Genomic DNA, 26,103 nt, shown 5'->3' on the forward strand with positions numbered 1-26,103 from the left:
CCAGAGCCGGAGTTCCACAGAAAGTGCTTTATTGCTTTTAGAACAAAATAAGATGCTCTCAGAACTTTTTTTAGTGAAGAAAATACTTTTAGAACTTTAAACCTTTTTAGAACTTCTCTAAAACACTTTTTGTCAGCTGATAAAGTAGGCACTTCAATATAGAAAACCCTCCAGAAGCAAGTGCCTGGGCTGGATGGCACAGCTCACAACTGTGTGGTCCCGAGCTGCCCCACTGGACGCGGCCGCCTGCTCAGAAGCGGGGCTTGCGCTTGCGGCCGGTGTACTGAGTGTCAGGTCGGACCTCCCTGTGCGAAGTAACAGGGGCGGGAAGAACAGAACCGTCTCAGGAAAAACAACAAGAACCCCTGGGACCCCTGAGGTAGGTGAGCCCCGGGCCCTGGGTGGCCAGACCCCCGCCCCCCCCCCCCCGCCCCACCTGCACTCACTTGCCCTGCCGCCGGCGGCGCTCCTTCTTCTCCAGCACCCACTCTCGGCTCTTCCTCACCACCCCCCGCCTCGCCATCCTGTACGGGACCCTGTGCAGGAGACACAGCTGTGAGCAGGCGGACAGAGTGGCCTGGCTGGCACCCAGGTTAATCCCAGCAGGTAAGCATGGTGAGCTTCCCCCGAGTCAGGTGGCCTCAGATGCCCCCTCCACAACAGAAGTCCCCATTCTGGACACCCCCTTCCGAGTGACATCTGCTGGCGCCAGAGCGGTTGTTTAGGAGGAGGCAGGAGAGGTGGGGTCCCCCCCTCGCTCGCAGGCATCCACGCGGTTGACCACGTGGTTAGGCATACATACATACCTGCCTGTGGGGCAGGCAGGGGCCGAGCTACTTTTGGGGCTCACAAGAGCCGATCCAAGGAAAGCAGGCCCTAGTCTGGCTGAGGCCAGCACGCTTGGTATAGACCAAGTTGGGGCTCCCAGCAACTACAGGTGTCTGAGGCAGGAAAACAAGGCTGCCCCACTTGTGGCAGCCCTGACAATGATCCTCAGGGGGTGATCTTGGCCTCCAGTCCTGGCTGAGGAGAAAAGGGACCTCCCACAGCTCTATGGGAGAGAGGCCCTGAGAACAGGGCAGCCTGGGCCCTCAAACCACATCCCCACCTGGCAGTTGGAATCCAACTGTTTTCAGCGTCGAACACACCACGGAGGCTGCTTGCCCTCTGAGTAACCATTCCCTGAGTACCTGCGTGCACGGCCCATGGATGTTCTACAGTGGCTGTGAACCAGCCCTGCCCCTAAAGAGTCCACGGCTGGGCTGTGGTAGCAACCACCCGCACGAGGCAAAGTAAGTGCAGAGAGACCAGGAGCTGCTAAGGCAGTGATGGGGAAAAGGAGAGGGCCACAGAGATAAGCTACTTCATGCAGAAGGTGGGCCAGTATTCCAGACAAGAAGCAATACATGAAAATGAGGCACAGGGAAAGGACTGAAGAGGAAGGTTAGGGAGCAGAAGAGCCCTGTTGCCTGGAGTCATTGAGTGTAAGGAGAGGAAGGGTCCAAGTGAGACTCTGAGGGTCAGCTGAGGATTGAGTCATCCTCATAAGTTTCCTCCTTGCCTGAGGACCAGTGGAAGCCGGACTGCATGACACACCCTTCCGGCTGCTACTTCTCATCTGTTCTAACCTAATAATAAAAGTCAGATTAAAAAAAAAACACCAACTCAGAATCCCACTTGGCTGGTCCAGTTCATGGAGGCGTGAACACCAACCAGCAAGGAGCGTGCTCTCCCTCCAGGAAGCAGCGAGGCTTTCTACCAAAGGAGGAACACAACATGTCCTAGACTTTGGGGTGTGCAGAGATAGCAGTTCACGAAAGAAAGTTAAGAGGCCCTACAATGAGGGGGCAGGAGTCCGACGTGCCAGGTGCAAAGCAGGCTGCTGGAGATGCAGGACTAATCCCAGGAGTCTCTAAGGAAGGACAAGCTCTGGGGTAGCACAGTCTGGGGTAGCACAGGGGGCAAGATGTGAGCTGTGGGAGGGACGATGGGAAAGAGTCATCAGGGGAGACAAAGGGAGCAGTGAAGACGGTGAGCGACCCCCGACCACAGGTGCCAAGAGGGAAGTGGAGTCCACAGTGCAAATGCTGGAAGGGACAGAGCCTTTGGAGAGAGCAGCTGACGAGTGGTAGGGTAGAGGCTGGGTGGCGAGGATTAAGGAATACATAGGTCAAGCAAAGTTGTTCGGGGGTGGGGGGAAGAAATTAGAGATAAGTTAGGTAAAGGTTTAAAATACTTTTCCTTGATTTACCTATTTATTTACAGTAAGTGGCCTGAATGTGATCAGACAGAAGTGACAGCACCGGGAGAAGCCCGATCAGCCTTACAGTAGACAAAGGCCTCCTCCCCGCCCTCCTCAAATCCGAGGACTTCAAGGGGAAGAGCCTGTAGGGAAATGAGGTCCGCGCCAGGCACTGTGCCGAGTCCTATACAGACATGCCCTCGACTCAACACACTGCCCGAGAGGGTGGCACATCCCCCCCAATTTTAAACAGACGAGAAATGGATGATCAGGTCCCACAACTTACCTAAGTTTACAGTTAGGACACGTCGTCTGTAGACACCGGTGTGAGGACAAGAGGGAGCCTAAGATGGACGGAGGGGAAGCAGGAGATGGGACCACTCCCTGAGAGCAAGCGATGGGCACCTTAGAGCAGAAACGGCTAGGAGAGCCCCCAAGTCCCCACGGGGAATGGGCTGAGGAAGCTACGGGAGATGACCGCGGAGGGCCAATGGGTCAGAGGGCATCAATCCATGGTGGACACGAGGACCGCACTCATGATTTTCACCACCGGTGGGCCTTCCTAACTCATCCATTCTCGGCTCATTTTTCCTCTTAAATGTCTTAAGAGTCTGAAAACCTTTCACCCCTACCAATCAGAACTAAGAAATCACCTCCTTCTTTACTACCTTATCATCAATTGTTCCTTCAACAAATATTGAACACTTTTTGCTAACAAGACACTATTCTGGTGTCAGGGATACAGTGCAAGTCCCCACCAAGTTTTCATTCTAGTTGGGGACAGAAGTAATACCAAGTAAACGAATACTTAGGATTTAGAGCAGTGAAAGGTGGTAGGGAAAATAAAGGTAACGAGAACTCAACTGAAGATACTGAACAGAGAAATGGCAAGATATGATTTACATTTTTAAAAAATAAAAGATAAAGGGAAGTCTCCGTCTTGCTGCACAGCAAATGAATTCAAAGAGGCAAAGTCAGAAGGAGACAAGTGAGGTAGCTTTCAGTAATCTAGGCAGCAAACACAGACCAGGTAGGAGTGGGGAAAAGGGATGGAGTGACTAGATGTGAAATGTAAGGAAAACAGGAAGGGCTGAGAATGGAAAGAATGGAGGGAAGAAGTTCGGGGATGAAGACCAAGAGCTCTGTTTTGTTCCAGTGACCTGTGGGAAGTCCAGGTATGGATATTTAGGAGGGGAGGTGGTTTGGAAAGCAGAGGTGGGACTGAGACCAAGGATAGAAACCTGGAGGTTCTGAACCTGTAGCTGGTGTCTAAGGCAGCAGCACAGAGAGAAAAGGGGTCCAGGGTGGGCCCCAGAGTGGACCGAGAAGGAACAGCCAGTGAGGTTAACAGAAAACCGGGACCGTGGGTGGGAGGCCAAGTGAGGAAAGCGTTAGGGGCGCGATCGGCTGCATCAGCTCCTAATGAGCGGGCAAGTTACAATGAAGATGGAGAAAGAAAGAAGACTGGGAAGTGACCATGGGTTTGGCGAGACAGCCTGGCGGTGGCCTTGATCAAGAGAGCAATTTGTGATGAGACAAGCGTGAGCCAGCGGAGAGGACGGAGAACGGCAGGGGAGGCAGTGTGAGGAGTTCGGTCACAAAGGGAAGCCGATGAACAGGGTGGCCGCCAGGAGCTGTTACAGGGTTAAGGGAGGACCCTTTTTGAAGACAGGAGAAATTGCACAGGATGTTTGTGTGCTGATGGGGATGACTCAGGAGGGTAAACATGAGGATGCGGGAGAGGAAAGGGAGCCACAGGGGCCAAGTGGGGATGGGGTCCGGGATGCAGGTGAAGGAGGCAGCCTTGGGAGGAGGGGACAGCCTGCTGGGTGTGGCAAGAGGGCAGGCAGAGAGGAAGGCTGCCCACAGACATCCGGAAGGGCTCCACTAGCTCAGCCAGAGGCAGGTGCAGGCACAGGTCCGAAGGGTTCCCAGGTCCTATTTCCGCCTTGGTGTCTCTGCCACACCGGACCCTGACAGACTTGGTGAAAGCAGAGAGAAACGGAGGACTCTTGCTGCTGTGCCTAATGAACCTGGTGGCAGCAACCGCCTGCACCTTAGGCAGGGCTGAACAACAGCCTTACCTCTCAACCGTGAACGTGGACTCCCTGGCCTCCTCTTCCTCATTCTCTTCGCTCTGGGCCTGCAGGAACCAAAGTGCTCTCAGATCACCCTGGAGATCTCTCAACCCACCTGCCCCACCCCAGAAGGCCTGGCACCCAGGCCTGAGCCCTTCTAACAGGCAGACGGCCCGGCCCCACAAGAAGGGAGGCCAGAAGGGATGGGCCTACAAACTCAAGGTCCCTCACCATTGGTATAAAGGTCGAAGGTCCAGAAAACAAACAGAGGTAGAACCTGAAACAAGAAAGTGGAGAGTGAGGGCTGGGCTCAGAAAGCCTCACAGAGCAAGACAAGTCCTCCCCCTCCCTGCCACAAACAGGTACAGACACAGCCAGGCCTCTTGCCTGCCTGGGGCCCCAGTGACCCAACCCAGCACTGCTCTGGTCCACGCATCAGTGGCCTGTGAGGGCCACACCGCCACCGTCCCTCCTGCGGCACGGCAGCACCCTGGCCCCCGGCACTCACTTCTTGGCTCTGGCGCTGTTGGGATAGTCCACCACCACACCACCAGTGAAGCCGGCCTTGGTGGCCTGGGTCGTGATCAGCTCCAACTGGGGAGAGAACAGCACGCAGTCAGGCGGGGCGGCTGGGGGAGCAGCAGCTTCCCGCCCCCTCCCCTGGCCCCCGTCCGGTCCCAGAATGGACCTTGTCTGGGAGAAGTGAGGGTCTTTATCAGACTATTCCCAATTCCGAGTCCCCGAAAGCCAGGCAGAGAAGGTGCAGCCTAGAAGCAGCCATGGCAGATACCTCCCTCGGGGGTTACAGGACGACCAAGTCCCCCTGATTCTCACTTTCTAGCCTAGGGACCCACCTCCCCACTCAAATCTCAGGAAATGAATGGCCACCAACTGCGAGGCAGACTCATTCACGGTTTCAGTGAGGGACAGCTCGCCACCTGTCCGTCAGAGTCGGTACCTCCTGCCCCTCGCTGCTCAGGCATCACACTCCACAGAACAGACAGCTGCTGATGTCCTCCCCCACCCCCAGCTATTTCTTCGCTTATGGAAATCAGTAATATCAGATGGTTTATCTGTCAAGAGAAGACAGACATCCTACCCCCACCTGCCACCGCCCCAGGTACCCCTCTTCCTTAGGACATTAGGTCATAAAATGTGCCAGCAGGGGCCACGGCGACCACTCTCAGGAGCTCAGCCCCTCCCTTCCCACCAAGCAGCCTAAGGTTGCTGGTTCTGTCACTTCCCAACAGCAGGAGGGCAGGTGGGTGAGGAGCAGGACAGTTTACCTATTCCGGGTCCCTCCCCGTTCCCTGCACCTCCACCAGCCCAGGGGTTCACCTGCTCTGAGTTCTCAGGGTACAGCTGCAGGACAGCCCGGGCTCCATGGACCTGCAACAGACACATGGCTATCTTTCAAATATCCCATGGGGTCAGGACCCAGGCACTCCTCCCTTCCTTATTCACGAGATATTTATTGAGTTCCCATTATGTGCAAGGTATACTGTTCTCAGGGCTGGGAAACAGCCATGGACAAAAGAGACAGCCTCCGCACTTCTGCAGCTCACGTTTTAGTGGGCGAGGTAGCTAATTTACAGTAGTGATTAAGCGCCAAAAAGAAAAATAACATAGGACAAGGGATGGTACACGACAGAAACTACCAAGTTTACTTTTGGCTCAAGGAAGGCCTCTCTCTGAGGGACGATGGAGCAGAGACCGGAATGTAGTAGAGGGCTGGCTATTTAAATGTCTGAGGGAAGAGCATTTCAGCAGAGAGAAAACCAAACACAAAGGCCCCCAGAACTTCAGGGTTAACCCCAGGACCTGAGAGAAAGAGAAACCACATAACGAACAAGACCCAGCTATCTGCCAGAACAACCCACTCTAAGAAAGCCAGCGGTGAGGTGAGGGGACTAAGGGGACCAAGAAACACCTGGATCCAAAAAAAAAAAAAAAAAGTGAAAGAACTCACTTTTAGGACTTAGAATCGCAGACTATCATCTAATCCTAGTAAACAGTGGAAATCAACACCATCATTCTAAAGACAAGATAGGGAATTCCCTGGCAGTCCAGTGCTTAGGACTCGGCGCTTTCATTGCAGGAGCCTGAAGCCGAGGGGTGTGGCTCAAATAAATAAGTAAATAAACAAATAAATAAAGACAAGAAAAAAGCTAATAAAGGCTCTCTCAGTGGTAAATAACCACCCTGCTCCCCATCTGAGCATTGGCAGTAGGTGGAAGGCAAGGTGGGAGTCGGAGGATGTGAGCACTCTGGAAGGTGTCCTCTGTGTGGCCTCGAAATGCTGCCCCTGTCCTCACTCTGTGGAGTCCAGGTCCCCAAGCCAACTTCTGACTGATATTCAGCAGAGTGGACAGAGGAGTTGTGATCAGTCTCAGCTTCTGACATCAGTGTCTTCGCATTTCACTACAGTGTCAGCCCCCTGAGCTTTCCTTTTTTGGTGGCTGAAGACTTGGACCGAAGGAGCCAACAGTGAGGTCCTGCCATCCCGTGTGGTCCCATCTAAATGGCATTCCCATGGGGCACCTCCACTTCATCATGCTATCTGCAGGGCAAGGGAGGGACAGGCAGCCAACCCGGTAAGGAGATCTCATACTCACCAGAACAGAGTAAAGAGAAGAAAAGAAGCAGTACAGGCGCTTGGCAGGAATGTCGGACTTCTTGTTAGCATTACAGAGCCACTGCACCGCAGAAATGCTGAAAGAGGAAGGGACCTAGTCAGCAAAGGGAGCGATACGCAGGTTCGATCTCCAGGCGAAACCCTCCTGCCCACGACTCTTTGTTGGCACGTGCAGGTCTACTCCAGGTCACTATTCTAAAACGCTGGACCAGGGCTTCCCTGGTGGCACAGTAGTTGAGAATCTGCCTGCTAATGCAGGGGACACGGGTTCGGGCCCTGGGCTGGGAAGATCCCACATGCCACGGAGCAACTAGGCCCGTGAGCCACAACTACTGAGCCTGCGCGTCTGGAGCCTGTGCTCCGCAACGAGAGGCCGTGATAGTGAGAGGCCCGCGCACCGCGATGAAGAGTGGCCCCCGCTTGCCACAACAATCAATCAATCAATCAATAAAACGCTGGACCAAACAGGGTCTACAGAAGGTGAATGTGAACTTCTCGAGGCCAGTCCAAGAAAACATTTCCTCAACCTTGCTTCTGCACACATCTCAAGTTTAGCATTACTCAGCAGGTCAAGGCTCTTCCTGCCACCTACCCCTTCATTCCCTTCCTCCAATCAAGGGAAATATGCTTTGGACTTACACAAAGCCATTCGCTCTCCTCCTAAATCACTTCCTTCAACTGTACCTGCTAACTGTTTCCACAATCCCCACATTTAAAGCCTCAAGCAGCTAGTATGTCCTCCTTTCCAACATTCCCCTCCTCACTGCTGTGCACATACATCTACAGAACCCCAAACCCCGCTGGTGTGTCCGACCGCCTCTCCCAGCTTTTACGTTCCTCCACTACTCTCCTGGGTCGGCACTCATTACCGCCTCCATTACTTCGACAACCTAACTTCTCTCTCCTCTCGCGTCTTCTCTCTTCTTTTAAATAATCCTCCTACAACACAGACCCGATCTCGTCACTCCCCAGCTCCCCATCAACTACTGAATAAAACCCAAACTTCTCAGGATGGAGTTAAAAGCCTCTAGGAACCGACCCCACACGATCTCATCTTCCGTAGAATTTCTCATTCCTCCCTACATCTATGAGACTCCTTTCCCCACCCACTTCTGTGCCTTTGCTCACACTGTTCCTTCACTCTGAAACCCTCTCCTTGACCATCCAAATTCCTCCCAACCTCAGGGCCCAGCCCCGGCCTCTACTGCTTTCCTGTGCTCTTACTTCTCTTCCTAACTCTGGTGGGTCCCATGATTCCCTAGTGCACACCCCACACTGGGGCTCACGTTTAGTAACTTGGTCCACATCTTATAGCACCTAAAAAACCATGGAGAGTCTTAAAAACACGGACCTTTATTTCCACAAACAGCACAGCACCTCGGACAATTTCTTGCGGTAACAAATGTTGAAAAGAAAAAGCCTGCCATACCACCCCTCCTCTTAAAAACAAACTAAAAATGACTATTTACTCCTGAAACATACAGTACCAAATTGCTGGCCTTTGGTTTTCTGCAGCTTAGAACATCTCACCTGATCATTACTAAAAAGCAATTGCTATCTTTGAAATGTTTTTTTCCCCTCCTATTTGTTCCCACATGTAAGCTAATCCCATACCCTAAAAGAAAATCTTCAAATCCAGATTTGTACTCCTCACCCAGATTCCTACTGTGTATCGCTACAGCTCAGTCTGTTATCACAGAAGGTCTTCCCCCAGCTAATGATTAAACTATGACTTCCTACCCTAGCCCCTACCTCCACCCCACCAACAAAACACTAAACCAAATACTAAACAGAACTTTCTACAGAAGACAAAGAACAACTTCACGTTTCGAATTGTAATTTCAGTGTTCTAAGATCTGTTATCAAAGTACTACATACACATTCAAAACTTGAACCTGACGCCACAGAAAGGACTCCTAAGCCACCGAAGAGACTGGAGCAATTGGGGCCACTCTCCACTACAAAGTCCTTTGAAAAGAAGTCAACAAAATGGCTGCTGGGGCCAACAAGATGGCTCCTAGAGGCTCAGAAGACCACCCCCCCCACACACCCCCCCCACACAAAGCAGAGAAACCTATACCATGGTGCCTGAACCTGGCAGTGCAAGATAATCACAGGAGTCGTTTTGAAATACAAAAAAATACATATTTTGGGGCCTTGCTCTGACCTTATACATCTGAAAATCCCGGGGATGTGTATTTTTAAGTATTCTGTGTGATTCTGCTGCACAGCGAGGTTTGGGAGGCACTGGCCTGCAGAGGACTAAAAGCAGGACCTGAAGACTCTCACCTGATACAACCATCAAAGGAGCCCGGTTTGAAGGGGATGCCCTGACCCATGTCCCCCAGAAGCAGGTCTCCCTCCGTGTCTCGGTCCAAGGCCGCATCTACATTGGAGAAGAGTAGGTGAGGAATCAGTCTGCATCACTGTTCCACACTCACGCAGGGGAGTCCACTCCCGTGCTAAATAGGACATACTTACCCAGCATGGCAGGGCTGATGTCAAGGCCCACCCAGTAGTGCCCCTCATCTGAGAGGTAATCTCCACTCAGCCCAGAACCACAGCTGGAAGACACAGTCAAATGGGGACTCAATAGTGTGAGTAGCAAAGACATCCCACCACCTACCTGGACTATCTGAACTGAGCCCCAGGATCTCACCCAATATCCAACAGGTAACAAGGCTGATCCTCAGGCAGACAAAGGAGCTCCAACGCTCGCCCAGCCATCTTGGTTTGGACATCAATCATCCGTGAGCTAAAAAGGCAGAAACACAAGCAAGTGGTAAAGGAGTTCTGGGCTAAAACCTCACCCAGACCAAGAAAAGCCGAAGAAAGAGAAAAAGGAACAATCATCCTGAGGTACCCTTTCCCGGTCAACAAACTCAACTACAACTATTTAAAAGTGACCCCAAAAGTCCACGTAATACAACGTTGTTATTTTGTTCTGACAAAATTAAAACTGTACTAGCTGCAGAGCTAATGTGAAGTTAACAAATCATTTATCTACTGACCAACCATTGGGTATTTTCAACTCTACCAGGCTTTGACACTGTATTACTTAAATACATGTTTTCTAGAAGAATTATCCACTGTAGCTACTCCCATAAAGAAGGGTGAAGAAGACACAATAAAAATTATAGCAGTGCTGTCCATGAGAAACATAACGGAAGCCACTTGGGGCATTCTAGAAGCTACATTTAAAAAAAAATTAAATATGTAAAGTTAACTGTAGTAATAGTTAACCCAACATACTCAATATTACACTTTATTTAACCCAGTATACTCAAAACATCATTTCAATACATAACATAAAAAACAATAAAGCATTTTACATTTTCTTCATACCAAGTATATCAGATTAAATATGTTTCAATAGATGGCTGATGGCTACTGGTTACCATATTGAACAGAAGAGGTCTAGAGTGTATCTGGCTTTCCCAAGATCCAGGGAGAGTCACACGTACCAGTTTTCAAAATGCCTGAAACAGGGCTCTGCAACTGGAAAAAAGTTTCTATTTGCTACATAATGACAACTGACCAAAGAGTTTTTGCTGACTCTGTCTGATGCTCCAATTTGAACAAAAAAGAGAAAAAAGGTTATCTGCAGAACTTTCTTACAGAGTACTGTATCGGAAAAAATAGGTTTGGAAGTCCTTGCTCTAACCCTCATCTGTTAACTGACTTCATAATTATACAAAAAACTCTCCTCTACAAAATTCAGATACTCTACCAACAGCTGTCCTAAAGATTTACTGAGATAATGTAAACTGCGGCGTACAGTAAGCATTCCATGAATATTATTTCCTTCCCCCCAACAGCACTGATCCCTTACACATCTCCACTGCGTCCTACCTGTTTTATCACATGCTTAAAATAAGCTGTCGTATGAGAGAAAGTAGGCGTGATCCCTCCCATTCTGATGCTAAGGTTACTGAGACCCATCCGAAGGTTTAAAATTGACTCTTCCAGTGTCAAAAATGGGATTAACTCAGGTCTCTTCCTTCTCCCACCCCCAAATTCTGCGTGCTTTCCAAGCAACCTCCGCAATCAGGGCAACTTGCCGGTTCCCGACCCCCGACGCCTCGCAACATCCAGGCTCCCCTTACTTGCGCACGTATTTCCGGGCTTCATTCTTGTCGTAGAACTGCAGGGACGAGAAAAAAAAAAGGCGGGGGAGTCGGGGAAGAAATCAAGACGCGGAGACCCTAGGAGAGGAGAGAGAGGTGTCCGCGGAACACAGGCCTCACCAGCTCCGGAGGCCCGCTGTGCTCGGGTCGCTGCCCACGAGACGCCATCCCCACGCCTCAGCAACTGGTCTCGTGCGATTTGCTCCGGGAGTCCGGCTTTTATGTCCTCGGCCTGGCGCCCGCCCCGTAATACGCATGCTCCACCCCTCTCCCCGCCTTCTCTTTTACTCGATTGGCTACAAGGGCCGACCGGATGCGAAAAACGCACGCCTCCCATTGGCCAGTTCATCTTGCACCGCCCGCCTGACTCATTCAAGATGGCAGCCCAGCGTGAGGTGAGGTGGTCGCGGCTATTACTGTGGAGGTTGTGGCAAGCCCGGGGGGTTCCACAAAACTTGGGATCGGGTCTGGGCGTAGAAGCGAGAACTTATTCCCGGAGCGACGGCCCGTACTCGCGCACGGCGCTCTATGAGCTGCTTGGCGTCGCCTCCACGGCCACGCAGGCGCAGATCAAGGCGGCTTACTACCGGCAGAGCTTCCTCTACCACCCGGACCGCAACGCCGGGAGCGCCGAGGCTGCCGAGCGCTTCACGCGCATCTCCCAGGCCTACGTGGTGCTGGGCAGTACCACCCTGCGTCGCAAGTATGACCGCGGCCTGCTCAGCGACGAGGACCTGCGCGGCCCCGGGGTCCGGCCCTCCAAGACGCCCGCCGCCGACCCCGACTCGCCCCGCACCCAGCCTCCCGCCTCTCGGACCCAGGGCCGCGGTCAGGCCTCATCGGGAGCCAACCGCACCATGTTCGACTTTGACGCCTTCTACCAGGCGCACTACGGCGAGCAGCTGGAGCGCGAGCGGCGCCTGAGGGCCCGGCGGGAGGCCCTTCGCAAGCAGCAGGAGGACCGGGCCAAGAAGGGCTTAGGCTGGGACGAGACCCGAGACACGGCTTTATTCTTGTTTCTGCTCACAGTCTTCATCATCATGGGCTTTCGTTTTTAATCGGAGAGCGGAGGGAAGGGGAGCAGCCGCGCCCCCACCCCCCCAAGAAAATGGCCTTTCCTGTCTTCTTGAACCCGTTGCCTCCATTGTCTACTGTTGTCTACCTCTACTGGGGTCCGAAGGAACTGCTCTCCCCTTTCCTTTCCCCACCCGGCCAGCTTAGCCATTGACCTGCACATCCCTACCCCTCTGGTCCAGAAAAGGAGGCTTTTTTGATGCCCAAGAAAAAGGCCCCCAATGAGGAGTCCCGAAAGCCCGAGAGTGAGGGGTTTCCTGGAGGCCCTGGGGTGCCTGCTTCCAGATGTTGTCAATTTCTGGAACACTTGCTGTGGCTTTCCTGTAAAGCTCCGAGCAAGACTTGTCTGCTCCTGCCCCACGTGTGTAGCGTGGGGCTCCTCTGTAACCTTGAAACGTGCAATGTGACCAATTGTGACTGCCAAAAGAAAAATTCTGGGGTTATAAGAAACTTGTCTTTCTGTGAGCTCCCCAGGCCACAAGGTGAGACCCAGTGTAGGGTAAGGATGTGATCTGTGGGAACCTGGCCATTCTTTGGTGGTCAGACCCCACTCCGCCTTCTGTTGGTGATGAGTGTGAGTGGGAAAGAAAGCAAGGTCATGAGCCTAAGGAATGAGCCTTCCTGTGCCCATGCTTATCTAATGTATGACCTCGGAGAAGTTACTCTGTGGGCGTGATGGCAGAGGAGCAAATCGTTTGCTCTCTTTCGGTCTGTCACACTTGATTATCCACGTTCTAATAGGCTCAGTGATTAAAGTATGGTGCCAGGGACTTCCCTGGCGGTCCAGTGGCTAAGACTCCGCGCTTCCACTGCAGGGGGCGCAGATTCGATCCCTGGTTGGAGAACTAAGATCCCGCATGCTGCAGCAGCAGGGGGGGAAAAAAAACATATATATATATATATATACACATATATATATATATAGTGCCAGTAGAGTCAAGTTTGTCCTTGGGACCCTGTGCCTGGCACCTGGTCATCCCTTGACCAGCCAGCCCCATTGCTAACTGTGCAGCTCCTCCCTTCCCAAAAATAGAGCAACAAACTGGGAGTTTGAGTCGCCTGAGTGTGGCCCAGCCTCCTGTTTCGCTGGCAGTGCTTATCGCAGGCCCTACAAGCCAAGTCCTTGAAACAGGGCTACTTGAAGCTGTGGGAATTGGGGGAGTTTGAGTAGACCGGATGCTGAGTGACAGGAGGCACAGGATGGAAGCGCGCTTCCTTATTCAGAGCTGGCTGAGGGTTTTTTGGTTTTTGTTTGTTTCCTCTTTTCCTAATTGGTGCAGTGGGTTGTCACTTGGCTAGAGCTGTGGTAATCCAGTTCTCTTAACCATGAATCACTGCACGTGGGGTGTGGCTTAGCTGTGAGATGGTAGGTACTCAGGTATGTACTGTGGAGCGTAAAGCTGTGGGGTAGGAAAACCTTTGCAGGAGATCTTCTACAAGGGTAAGGGCCTAAGTAGGTTCTAAACAAAGCCAGAGGTGCTTTGCTATATTAACACCAATTCCTGCACTCCATCTTTTGTGGCGGTCCTTGGATAAATTGGGAGAAACCCATAGCTGGTGCTATTTGGTCTCTTGGGAACCATTCTGTTTTCTCCAGCCTTGGAGGTTGGGGGCAAACTCTTAGTCATGGCTTTGCAGTGACCATATGATTCAGTAGGAAAGATTTAAGCCTACTCTGGTTCAGACATGCTGGGCTCATGGAGCTTGGTTTGGGGGCAAGGGCATATGTACTTTAAAAAAGAACATTTAATGTTATTATGTTTCATATCTGGAAAACAAGAGGGAAAGTCTTTTCAAAACACAAACTACAGGAAGTGAAGCTTAGTAAAAGGTACAGAGGCTGGTGATTCTCAACCAAGGAGTTGGGGCATAACGGAGTGTCCTTGGGGCAAGATTCTATCAAAGTTTCAATCAAATTGAGGTTGGGGTTCTTTTGGGTCTTGTTTGTAAAAGCACTAGTGGTCTGTGATAATCTGGGATCTTTCTCATGGGCTCTTTGACATAGATCTCTCAAGTTTGTTTTCTCTCAGTGAAGATCACAGCGAAGAACATTCCCTCAGGCCCCAAAACGTGGAGGTAGACCCAGAAGGTTCGGAGTGGTGGGGTCCAGACTCTGTGAAACTTCTGGAACATTCCATGCAACTCCAAACAGGGTAGTCAATAAAATTTATTAATCATCCAACTCTAAGCCTCTCCTTAGGCCTAGAACTAGGCCCACTCTATTCTGTAGTGCCATCCTGCCTGCCTCTGGTTTTTTTAGGCCAGAGCTAAACTCTGAGAGACCCCACGCCCTACCATCCCTGAAACTCAATCTGGGCTCTTCATGGGAGGGGAGATGTGTGGGAGGCTTTTTGAAGGACCCTCCCCAGCTGGTTCCTGTTACATCATTTCTCCCTTTCTGGCCCCCCTGCAGTTGTCCTTTCTCAGCTTCTTACCTGCCCTGGGGAGGAGAGGCTAAACCAGGCCGTGGACATTAACCCCACCTTCTAGGGGCTGCTCCCCAGTTCCTGATAGAGGAGGAAGGCTGAGACATGGTCAGCTTCAGTCCCTTTTCTCCCTTTGGTCACAAACTGAAACAACTGTAAGTTTGGACCTAGGAAGAGGGGCCCAGCTTGCTCCATGCTGTGCTCATTGGGTAGGGGGTGAAGAAGAGTACCAGGCTGAGTGAGCAGCACACACAGATCCTAAATGGGGAGACACGGACAAGAAGATAGGAATCAAAGGTGTACATGTCTAGGCAATTGTGATATTATCTTTGGGCTTGATCAGGACTTCATTTTATTCCTCCTGAGCCGAACTGTTTTCCCCTCCATTGTCCTTTATTTATTGCTGGGTGAAAAGATCCTTTACACATCCCAGTGCTGAAGGAGTAAGATTTCTTGCTTCCTTCTGAGGTTCTGGCATTTCATTCGCTGGGTGCACCTTGCCCTCTGTAATGGTCCCAGCATGAGCCAAGATGAATAAGAATAGCCTACCTTAGGCCAGTGAGTTGTCCGTTGGTCATTACTGACCATGTATATATATCTCCATCCCTTATAGCCACAGCCTGAAGCTGAGACACCAAGGGTGGAGCCCAAGTGAGTGGCCACCACACCTGCTTATGGAAAATGGCGAGGAGTAGGGGTCTTGTCTCGGGCCTTTGGGCTTCCAGGAAGGTCACCAGATCCCATGAAGGGAGGCTGAGAGAAGGGACAGCTGGTAAGTAGCGGTGTTACTTCAGTCCACTCTCTGGAATTCAGTGCTCTCTCCTGGCCTTTGCCCTCTCAGTTCCTCAGCCCTGTGATGAGGTCACACACTGTCTCCTGCCTCTGAGCAGGACTGTAGGAGGCGCGCCTTGCCTGCCCTCAGCGGCTTGGCTCTCAGGCCAGGCTTGGAGCCCTGGGGGCCATCGGGTTTGTGCAAAGCAGCTGGGGTCCCTCTGTTAGTGTTTTAGGGTGATAGCAAGACCTGAGTCTGGACCTCATGAACTTGCATATGCTGGGGATTGCTAGGTGCTCTCATCCCCCAGAAGCAGAGAGCTCACCTTCACCATCTGTTGTAAGGTCATAGCGTCACTATGGATCTAGCCATCTCGCCACTGTCTCTTATGGCTATACAAACCCGGGGCCCCGTCGCTAGTCTTGAGGTGGGTTGGCCCTCCCATCCTGCCTCTGCCCTGTCAGTGTTCACATCCTCGGTCCTGGGAGGGGACTGCTGCTAGACAAAAGAAGGCCTGTTTCCGGAGGACGAAGAACTGACCGAGATTCGTGGTTCACAGGCCACAGCTGACCTGCACACAGCGTTTGGCTGCGGCTAGCACAGTGTCTTAACTTGAGGCAATATTCAAAACTTGGAAGACTTTGCTTAAAAATCTAGATTTCTGACTTCTCTCAAAAAAATGAGAAAATGTGCCACCATTGAGCTTCCTCCCATACTTTCATGACCACTTGGGAGAAGCTGTAAGGTCTGCCTTTCAGATAGGACCTTGCTCCCCAGTCCGCTGCACTCTCACCAGCAGAGGGGATGTGTCAGAGGCCGTGATGCACACACTTGCACCATTTTGCTCTTAGTAGAGAATCTGTCTCTCTATCCATGTCTATTAAGAGGAAAAACAAAATAAGGGTGGGGGGGAGATCATGCATTTCCAGGAAAATGGGGGAGGGTGTACTTTGTGGAAACAGAGCTGCTTTGCACTGTGACCTTCTGGCCCCTACAGGCATTTGAGTTTGCAGATCCCTAGGTTACCTCCTATGTTAAAAGAGCTCACACTTTATGCAGGGAGGCAGAGTGTAAGTCTTATTTTCATTGTGGGACAAGAAGAATCTTTTGAGAGGTCTACAGCAGTGGCAAGGTCCCAAACAAAGCCAGAGGTCCCTTCGTACCATAACACCGATTCCTGCACTCAATCTTTTGTGTAAAATCCTTGTATAAATTGGGATAAACCCTCAGCTAGTCCAACTTGGTCTCTTGGAAACCATGAGATTCTCTCTAGCCTGGGAGGTCAGGGGCAAGTTCTTAGCCATGGCTTCGCAGTGACCACAGGATTCAGTGGTAAAGACTGAGCTCAGTAAGCCTTGATTAGCACGCACACACAAAAGTACATTTAATGTTATGATGTTTCAAATTTGGAAAACAAGGTGGGAGGCTTAGGAAAATACACAGAAGCTAGTGATTTCCAAACAAGGAGGTGCACATAGACATTCTTGAGGGGGAGGAACACCTTGTTTTTATCAGAAAGGAGTGAGAGTTTTGTTACTTGGGCAATTTTTTTTTTTTTTGGCTGCGTTGGGTCTTCGTTGCTGTGCGTGGGCTTTCTCTAGTTGCGGTGAGTGGGGGCTACTCTTCGTTGCGGTGCGCAGGCTTCTCAGTGCAGTGGCTTCTCTTGTTGCAGAGCACAGGCTCTAGGCACGTGGGCTTCAGTAGTTGTGGTTCGCGGGCTCTAGAGCACAGGCTCAGCAGTTGTGGCGCACGGGCTTAGTTGCTTCCTGGCATGTGGGATATTCCCAGACCAGGGCTCGAACCTGTGTCCCCTGCATTGGCAGGTGGATTCTTAACCACTGAGCCGCGAGAGAAGCCCTTTGGGCAATTTTTTGGTTTTGGTTTGTAAAAGCACTGGTGGCCTGCAATAGGTAGGACCTTTCTCATGGGCCCCTTGAGGGTCTACCTCAAGTTTATTCTCTCTCACAGAGGATTATAGCCAGGAGCATTCCCTGGGACCCCAGACCTGGAAATAGAAAGTTCCAGAAGTGATCTGGCAGGAGAGCCCAGACTGCCTGGAACTTTCCAGAATATTTCATGTACCTTCAAGCAGAGGGGTTAATCAAGTTTATTAACCGTCCACCTCTAAGCCTTTCCCATGGCCCAGAACTAGGCCCATTCCACTCTGGTGGTATCTATACCCACCTGCCTCAGGTCTTTGGTGTTTTTCATGCTGGAGCTGAATACAGAGGGGCCTTACTCCCTGCGTGCTCTAAAACTGAGTCTGAGCTCTTAAGGAAGGTGAGGGGCATGGAAGGCCTTTTGAAGGACCCCATCTGGTTCTCATGGTAATACTTGTCTCCCTTCCCAGTCCCTCCCTTGCCTGGGTCATTCCTTCCTCTTCTTACCTGCCCTGGGGAGGGGAGGCTGAACCAGACTGTGGACATTAGCCTCTGCCTTGTAGAGGCCGCTCCCCAATTCACAATAGTGGAGGGAGGCTCAGGCATGACCACCATTAGCCCTTCTTCCTTTTGGTTACAAACGAAAAACTCCCTAGAAGCATGGACCAGAAGTGGGAGGCCAGGCCGAGAGGGGCCCGGCTTGCCCCAGGCTGTGTGGAGAATGTGGGAGGCCTTCTGGGGCTGTTCAGTCTTCTGTCATCCCAGGCAGGCACCCGGTATCATCTCCAGCGTCCCTTGTCTCCAGCACTTCAAGTGCCAGCAGTGAGGAGCAGGAGAACCAAGGCCACTGTGGGATGAAGCTTCTCAAGTGGGCACCATCAGTGCTTTGCCCCTGCTGGGGGTGAATCTGACTGGACTTGAGGGGCTTTCAAAAGCTCGGATGGGCCAGTCCCTCTAACTATTGCCTGTATTTCTTAAGAGCTCATCAAGCAGTCACTCAGGTGCTGCTCACTCATCTTTAGGGATGGGGACCAACCTACCAGCAGTAGCAACCGTGAATCAAGAGCCTCATACTGAGCCAAAATCTGGCTCCCAGTGGTTTCCACCCATTGGTCTTGACTCTAACGTCTCACTCTATGTGAAGCAGTCCTTTAGAGACTCAAAGGCTAGCCATCACATACTTGTATGTCAAACAGATCCCTCAACTGTTCTGTAGGGGACTTAGCCCCCATCCTCTTTCTCATTATACTCCAAAGGTGCTGTTTTGGGGTTCCCTTAGAGTTTAAAACTTCAGTAAAAAGTAAAGCCAAACCAGCACTTGCCTCATTCTAGATGGTTTTAGCCCCACTAACATGGACCAAGATCACATTAGCTTCTACAGCACTCTGACTGTCCCCTGTTACTTGCAGGACCTTCTGTGACTTCCTGCCAAACTTCATCTCATTAGACTTGACCTAAGCTGATCCAAGACATAGTCCCACTCTCCCATCTTCTTGTCCCACAGTCATCAGCCAAGCTGGCCACCTAATGTTTACCCGAGCTGAAGACAGGTAGCTTCAGCCCTATAGAACCCTCTCCATCACTCAGTGGGGGTGGTCATTTGGCAGGCCAGAGAAGGAGCAGGTACCATCCTGGTTGGGCTTACAGGCCACCCAGGAAAAGAAGGTGCATACAGGTGAGGCAACTGTGACGGAGCAGAGTGTGCTTCTGGCCAGAAGTGCTGGGAAGTTTAAGACTTAGGGAAGACTCCCATGGGTTGGTAATCAGAGAAGGCTTCATGGAAGAGGCAGAAGCAGTGCTGGACCTGAAGGACAGCCGGGCTTTGGATGGGCAGAGAGGAAAGGAGGGCATCTCAAGAGTAGGAAGCACAGGAGCTGAGATGTGGAAGCTGCAACAGCAGAGTGGCTGGATGAGGGAGCAGAGAGGAGTCAGGCAGCATCGTCATCCTCATCATCACATTTATTGACGGCCCCTGGGAGGCGGGGCTGGGGACAGAACATACAAAGACAAGGACCTGCCCTCAAAAAGTTTCCATTCTAAGGAGACGGGGACAGAAAAATACAGAATGGTCTTTCCGGGGGAGGGCCCACTCTCACCTGGTGCAGGTCAGAAGCCCCTGGCCTACCTTGCCCCAGGGTCTGGAGCATGAGCAGGGCAGGTAGTAGCCCCATGGCCCTGCCCCCACAGCTGGGGCCTGACCACCTGGCTCCTAGGTGGTGGACCCCAGAACTGGGGGAAAGGTAGGCTCAGGACATGATGGAAAACACTCCTGTCAGCCTTGGCATTGTGCGAGCCTAGTGGAGTGGCAGGGGGCGATAGACCCCCTAGGCAGGGCCCCTTGAAGGAAGTGGGCATCTTCCCAGGCCCCCATGAGTAAAGTTCTTTCACTGGGGCTGGCCCATCACCCGGGAGGCCCCAGCCGGGGAGAAAAAAAGGCAGAGTTTCCTCAGCGGCAGAGGCATAATACCCTGCCCACCCCACTCCCGGCCCTCTCTCTGGGCATCCTCCAGGTGACCCTCCTCCCCAGTTCAGCCTCCAGGGCCAGGGCCTGCCTAGGGCCAGGGGGAGGGGCCTGCCCCTCCCCCCACCCCGGCAGTGGGGGAGGAGGAGGAGCCACGCATCAAGTTTGTCTGGGCCCCCCAGTGGGGAGCCATACCCTGGATCCTACCGGTGGGGGGGCTCTGGCTGCGAGGGCCGAGGGCTCAGCAGAGGGGCTGGGCCTAGAGGGCACCCGGGGGAGCCCTTCAGCGGGGGCACTGGGCGGGAGTCCAAGGGGGGCAGGCTCCGGGGCACTGCTGGTGGCCCCCGGGCGGCCCCAGTGGGCAGGACAGCGGCAGCGGGGAAGGATTTGGGGGGGTCCGCAGCAGCAGTGGGGGCGGGCTGGCCAGACCGCTCCCGGCGCCGCAGCAGCTCCTGCAGCTTCTCCGCCTGGGTCCTCCTCAGGTGGGCCAGGGCACGGCCTCGTTGGAAGGCGGGCAGGAAAGCCTCCAGGCTCTGCTCGCCCAGCAGCAGCTGCTCCATCTGCTCCTGGGACAGGAGGAAAGGACAGTTTGGGAGGAACGTGACCAAAGACTGAGGGCTCTCCTCCCACCCTGAATCCCTCCCGATGGCGACCACGCCACAGCTTGGGGACGGGGCACCTGAGTTCCAGCCTGGGCTTGCCCCTTGCTGAGTGACTGCGGATGAACGTCCTCTACCCTCAAGCCTTGATTTCCTTACTATCGCCAGACCTGCCGGGCCAGGGATGAGGCGGGATCAGAGATGGAGACACACTTGAAGTAGACAGGTGTCTCTCATCAGGGCCAGGGCCCTCCTCCTCCACCTCTTCAGCTCACTGAGCACTGTGCTCCCAGCCCAGCACTGAGACGTCTGTCCCAGCTCCTCTGTAGACCCAGCCTAAGCTGCCCTGAGATGTTCACAGGAAGTTGGGGGAAAGTCACGGGTGGGGATGGTGGGCCTTGTGTCCAGTGCGGACAGCAATGCAGCGGGCACTCCTGGGAGCCAGGCACTCAGGGCAGGCTTCCTGGAAGGGGGGCTCTCAAGCCTGCAATGTAAGACTTGAGGGGAGGGGGATGATAATAGGATGGGGCCCCCCTCCCAGTCCCCAGGCCCAGCTGCCCCTTCTCTCACCTCAGCCTCCTGCTCAGCTTCTTCCAGCTCAGCCTGCAGCCAGCCCAGCGCGCAGTGGGGGCTCCAGCGGTGCATGCTCTCCTCTGAGGGCCACAGAGGGACAGAGTGAATTAGCCCCTGCACTCAGGGCCTGTCACCCAGGACAGACAGACCAGAGCCCCAGGGCCCAGACCTGACTCTCACTGACCCTGTGTGTGATTCTACGCTTCCCCTCCCCTCTCTGGAGCCTCAGTTTCCTCATCTGCACAACGCCCACCGGATCCATTTATGCGCCTCCCCGCAGTCCTAGTGCGAAAGAGGGGGCAGGGGCTTTGTCTCCTAGAGCACCCCAGGCCCTTGGGTTTTGGGCCCCACTTTAGCCTCTCGAACCCAGCTCTACCCATCAACTGCTCACTTTCCCAACTCGGTAATTTTCCAGCAGTAGCACCCCTCAAACTTGCCCGGGGAATAGGTCTGCCCAAGTCCCAACCTTCAGAGCCTGGCACTTCCCAAGGCCACCCAGCCAGATGGCCAGCTGCCCCCCACCCCAGGCATTTCTCCCGGCCGTCCCTCACCCAGTCGCTGCAGCTTGTCTGCACAGCTCTCGGCCACCTCCCGAAGCTCCTGGTACTTGATGGCCAGGGCAGCGCGGCCCATCTCCAGGCGGGGCCGCAGTGCCAGGTTCTCCTTGGCTAGCGCATAGTTGGAGGCCAGGCATGCCTCGCGCTCCAGCTGCAGGCCCTGGAACTGCCGGCAGGGAAGAGCCCAGAGGCCCATTCAGGGAGTCTGCCCATGGCCACCTACTGCCACCCTGGGCGACAGTGCCCACGGGCCAAGCTGAAAGCACCCCAATCTCAGGATGGCGAGCCAACAGGTGGAGGGACGATAAGAGCCCAGACCCCGCTTTGCCTCAGTTTCCTCTTCCACAAAGTGAGCTAGAAACATCTACCTTATAGGGTTGTTGGGAGACTTAGGTGAGGAAAACTACGAAGGCCTCTACAAATGTTAGTTAATTTTTAATTTTTCAATTAATATGTCTGCTCAGGTCCCCGAGGAGTCCCCCTCCCTCCTCTGTCCCATTTTCCATGCATGGGCAGCTTCCCTCTCATTCCAGGCCTTTGTCTGTTTCCTCCTCAGGTGTTTGTGCCGAAAACACTCCCACCCCCTGCTCTTACTCTCCAGTGATGTCTTCACCCTGTCCCTGCACAGCACCCCCTCAAACCCCCCTCTCTTCCCTCGCACCCCGTCCTCTGCCCTCCAGTGGAATCCCCACACCCCAAGGAATACACACCCCCTTTTCCTCCCTGATCCCCTAGCACCTGCTCCCAGCTTTCCTTCTCTTGCAGAAAGCAGACCCCTTTCTTTCCTGGCCCTGGAGAACGCTATTTCCTTCTGTTACTAGGCGGGCCGAGCCTCCACTCCCTGCCCCTGGAGAACGCACTACCCTCCATCTGTCCCCTATAGGATGCACACGCCCCTCCTGCCTGCCTCCCTCCAATGTACACTTTCCCTTTCTGCCCCCCCGCAGACAACCAGCCCGGGCCTATCTCCTGTGAAATATACAACTTTCTCTTATGGTGGCCTATGGAATACACGCCTCAGCTTTCAGTACCCCTCCCCACCGGAAGACACAAAGCCCCCTCTTACACCCCCAGACTACGGACGCCCTCCCAACGGCCCCCCCAGGTGTCACACAGGCCCCTAGTTCTCTCCATGGAAGGCGCCTCCCCTTTCTGGCCCTACAGAACGTGGGTGTGCGAGCCAGGGCCCCCACAAACAGCCGCCCCCCCGCCCCCCGGAACACACCTCCCTGGAGCAGCCGCTGTAGGACACGCCTCGCGGCCATCCCGGGGGTGCACGGGCGCCTCCCTGGGTCTCCGGCGCCCCACCCGCCCCAGGCCAGCTCAGGGCGCCCCCTCCCCCGGGGGCGGCTCCGCCGGGCCCACTCGTACGTGCCAGGTTCCGGCGGCCCCTCGGCCCGGCCGGCGCGGCCCTTCGGTCGGTCGGCAGGTCCGGCAGGCCGCGGCCCGTCCCCCGCGCCCCCCGCCCGCGCCCCCCGCGCTACCTTCCTGCTGAGCCGCACGATCCGGTCCAGCTTGGGCTCATCCTGAAGCAGGTCCCGGAGCTGCCCGGTGCTGAGGATCCCAAAGCGCCCCGGGCTGCCGGGCTCCGGCCCCGCCCGCGCCGCCCGGGCCCGGTACATGCCGCCCGCCCGCGCCCCCAGCTCGGCTGCTGGCTCGGCCCGCTCGGCCCGCTCCGCCCCGGCTCCGCTCCGCTCCGGCTCCGGGATCCGGCTGGGGCTCTGGCTCCGGCAGCGCGCGCCGCTCCGCCGCCAGAGGGCGCCCCGCCCGCTCTTAAAGGGGCCGCGGCGTGGAGGCTGGGGGTGGGGCGGGGAGGGGGCGGGCCGCGCCTCTTCCCACCCCGGCCGAGCCGCGCCTCGCCGCGCCTCCCGCATCCGCAGATCGCCTGGCAACCCATCCTCCTTCCGCCGTCCGGATATCTAAGGCGCCTCTCCTTTCCTCTCCTCCCGGCCATCATTCACCACGCCCCCAGGCACGGACTCTCCCACCCCAGGCCTTTACAGTTCGCAAGGCTATTTCACATTTACCCCGTGAATTCGCACAATTTTCTGAATTTGGCCGGGTGCCAGGAGCTCCTGCCCGCTGCTAACTTGGACAAGTCATTCACCTCCCCCAGCCTCAGTTTTCCCTTCTATAAAATAGGATGATGATAACACAATGTGAGAATTAGAGGTAGTGAATGTTGAGTCACTTACCTGTAGTTAAATGAATACCTAATACGAGTTATTGTTATTTTAAAGATGAAGGAACAGATTCTCAGAGATGATGTCACCTCCCCAAAGTCACATTACAAGTAAACGACAGGCAATCTCAATTCTTCCTTTATGTGCAGTGTCCACGGAGCACATGATGCCTCCATGCTAGGCACTGGGCTGGGCCCTGTCGGGGCATGGTCTCTACCCTCTAAGAGCTCATGGATTAAGGCAGAGTCACATTCTCACTCAGCTTACTTTAGTACAAGACACAATGGTGGGTGTCATGGCTCGATGTCTTCCTTTGTGAGTCCCAGGTGATGCCTGAGGATGTCATGTACCTTATCTTCACAACTAGGCTTGGCCAGTACCATTGTCAGGAAACAGACACTCAGAGATTGTCACCTGTCTAAAATCAAACAGTAGTGTGAGCTTTTTCCACTTCACCACACTACTAAGAAAGCACCAAGGTGGCACCAGGGCAATCAGAAAGGCTCACCAGCAGAGGTGACATTTGAGCTGGGTTTTCAGGGATGAATAGGAGTTCTGAAGTTGAAGGAGAAAATAGTGAAACCAAAGAGAAGTCCATAAGCCAAGGCATAGAAGCTGAAAGTGCCCAGCAAGGACTCTCCCAATCCAGCCAGAGCACAAGGGGCGTGGTGGAGATGTCTGAGAAAGAGACAAAACTGATGGAGTGGGGCAGGACAGACTTGCAGATAGACTGTGAAGACAACACTTCTTCCACATTTTTATGGCAACTGAAATTTGGTTTTCCTTTTCAAGACTCAGCTGGAACTTCACCACCTCCAGGAAGCCCTCTCTACCTCCCCAGGCTGCACTGTGTGCCCCACAGTCCCTGATGTCCCTCCACCACGGTCCTGGGTATTATCAAGAGCTCTTCCACCTTTCCCAATTTCCTGGCTATGATCTCCCTGGTTCTGGTCTGCGTCCTCCAGACCCACTGTTTCCACTAAGCTTCCAGGGGTCTCCTAGACACTCCCCCTGTCCAGCCCTCCTTTGGCCGGGCAACAGGCATTCTTCACTCTAAGAGGCCCTGGTGAGATCTGATGGGAGCTCCTGCCTTGGCTTGTCCCCTCTTTGTCACCAATCCCCCTTTGTTCAGCCCAGTGGGTCCCCTGTGGAATCCCACAACAACGGCCCCTGTGAACCTTCCCCACACTCCTCAGACCTCCTACACCCACTCCTGCCCCCTCAGTAGGTGACTCCACTGCCCATCACATGGGAGAACTTCTGCCACTTCCTGCCCCACCTCTTTGGATCTTCTCTGCACCTGCCCCAGTGCCCTTTCTTCTCTCCTTCCTCCAGGAGGAGGAGCCTCCCCTCATTCCAAAGCAAGCCCAGGTACCCTTGTGCTATGGGTCTCACCTTCACCTGCCCCCTCCAGGATGCCTCCCCCACTGTGGTAGTTATGTCTCTTTCTTTCTCTGTCTCTTTCACCTTTAATTTCTGCCTTTAGACTGATACCTCCCTTTCACCACCCCCACCCAATATTTTGAAAGTACCCTGTTATGAACTGAGTACTTCCCCCCAAAATTGATATGTCAAAGCCCTAACCCCCAATGTAATGATATTTGGACGTGGGGCCTTTGGGAGGTAATTAGGTTTAGATGAGGTCATGAGGATGGGGCCTGATGATGGGATTAGTGCCCTTATAAGAAGAGGAAAAGAGACCAAAGTTCTTTCTCTCTCCACCAGTGTGAGGTCACAGCTAGAAGGCCACTGTCTGCAAACCAGGAAGAGAGCGCTCACCAGAAGCCAAATCTGCTGGCACCTTGATCTTGGGCTTTCCAGCCTCCAGAATTATGAGAAATAGGTATCTTTTGTTTCAGCCACCCAGTGTGTGGTATTTTGCTATGGCAGTCCAAGCCTACTAACATACCATCTAGACTCTGTACTCCCTGCACCCATTTCCTCATACCCGCCCCCCCCCCCTTATTCCTTGACTCAGTCTGACTTCATCCCCCCACCACCACCACTTCAAGGGCACTGCACTAGCCAAGGTCATGGACTGCTTCTTACTGTCAGGGCCCTTCTTTTTCACATTCAACGCCATTGACCATCATGTCTTTCTTGACCGCATAGCAGTCAGAGTCCAGACATTTCACAGGCGTCAAATTGGCAAAAATTAAAAAGTCAGATAATATCAAGTGTTGGTGAGGATGGGAAGTGACAGGAATGCTTTTGTACTGCTAGTGGGGAGAGAGAATCAATTCACTTTGGAGGGCAGTTTGACAAACTCGTAATTCGAGTTTGTACGAAAAGGTGTTCGTATCACACTACCCAGCTGTTCCCCTCTGCAGTGGACAGAATAATAGACCCCAAAGGTGTCCACATCCTAATCCCTGGAACCTGTGAACATGTTACCATCCATGGTGAAAGGAACTTTGCAGATGTGATTAAATCAAGGATCTCGAGATGGAGAGATTATCCTGGATCATCCAGGTGGGGCCAGTGTAAGCACAAGGG

General features: G+C 53.5%; 3 protein-coding genes across 4 annotated transcripts; 1 reads left to right on the forward strand and 2 right to left on the reverse strand.

Annotated features, from left to right (window-relative positions):
• Positions 1-7: 7 nt before the first annotated feature.
• On the reverse strand, positions 8-11,334 carry BUD23 (BUD23 rRNA methyltransferase and ribosome maturation factor). Of its 2 annotated transcripts, XM_082358658.1 has the most exons (12): positions 11,203-11,334; positions 11,062-11,099; positions 9,615-9,710; positions 9,437-9,519; positions 9,245-9,341; positions 6,936-7,032; positions 5,659-5,709; positions 4,829-4,914; positions 4,552-4,597; positions 4,327-4,385; positions 447-536; positions 8-305 (listed from the first exon to the last, which is right to left on the reverse strand). In XM_082358658.1, exons 1-12 carry the CDS (start codon positions 11,248-11,250, stop codon positions 251-253), a joined length of 846 nt encoding a protein of 281 aa, XP_082214784.1. In that variant the 5' UTR covers positions 11,251-11,334; the 3' UTR covers positions 8-250. The 2 variants fall into 2 exon arrangements, with proteins under 2 accessions (XP_082214784.1, XP_082214785.1); XM_082358659.1 differs by lacking the exon at positions 11,203-11,334 and having other exon boundaries at positions 11,017-11,078.
• Positions 11,335-11,420: 86 nt separating this feature from the next.
• Positions 11,421-12,606, forward strand: DNAJC30 (DnaJ heat shock protein family (Hsp40) member C30). The gene has a single exon (XM_082358683.1). It carries the CDS (start codon positions 11,460-11,462, stop codon positions 12,138-12,140), a length of 681 nt encoding a protein of 226 aa, XP_082214809.1. The 5' UTR covers positions 11,421-11,459; the 3' UTR covers positions 12,141-12,606.
• Positions 12,607-19,175: 6,569 nt separating this feature from the next.
• Positions 19,176-23,156, reverse strand: VPS37D (VPS37D subunit of ESCRT-I). Its single transcript, XM_082358645.1, has 4 exons — positions 22,909-23,156; positions 21,419-21,590; positions 20,865-20,947; positions 19,176-20,261 (listed from the first exon to the last, which is right to left on the reverse strand). The coding sequence occupies exons 1-4, from the start codon at positions 23,044-23,046 to the stop codon at positions 19,899-19,901; spliced, it is 756 nt and encodes a 251-aa protein (XP_082214771.1). The 5' UTR covers positions 23,047-23,156; the 3' UTR covers positions 19,176-19,898.
• Positions 23,157-26,103: the final 2,947 nt, after the last annotated feature.

This window comes from Balaenoptera borealis (assembly GCF_965194805.1).
Source record: "Balaenoptera borealis genome assembly, chromosome: 16".
Lineage (NCBI taxonomy): Eukaryota > Metazoa > Chordata > Mammalia > Artiodactyla > Balaenopteridae > Balaenoptera > Balaenoptera borealis.

Excerpts from the sequence above, each read along its gene's own strand:
- BUD23 (XM_082358658.1), bottom strand. The coding sequence starts at position 11,250 with ATGGCGTCTCGTGGGCAGCGACCCGAGCACAGCGGGCCTCCGGAGCTG. Across the intron at positions 4,915-5,658 it reads ACCCTGAGAACTCAGAGCAG|TTGGAGCTGATCACGACCCA; the intron begins GTGAACCCCTGG and ends TTCTCTCCCCAG. Across the intron at positions 306-446 it reads CGCCGCCGGCGGCAGGGCAA|GGAGGTCCGACCTGACACTC; the intron begins GTGAGTGCAGGT and ends TACTTCGCACAG.
- DNAJC30 (XM_082358683.1), top strand. The coding sequence starts at position 11,460 with ATGGCAGCCCAGCGTGAGGTGAGGTGGTCGCGGCTATTACTGTGGAGG.
- VPS37D (XM_082358645.1), bottom strand. The coding sequence starts at position 23,046 with ATGTACCGGGCCCGGGCGGCGCGGGCGGGGCCGGAGCCCGGCAGCCCG. Across the intron at positions 21,591-22,908 it reads TCGTGCGGCTCAGCAGGAAG|TTCCAGGGCCTGCAGCTGGA; the intron begins GTAGCGCGGGGG and ends CCCTGCCGGCAG. Across the intron at positions 20,262-20,864 it reads AAGCTGAGCAGGAGGCTGAG|GAGCAGATGGAGCAGCTGCT; the intron begins GTGAGAGAAGGG and ends CTCCTGTCCCAG.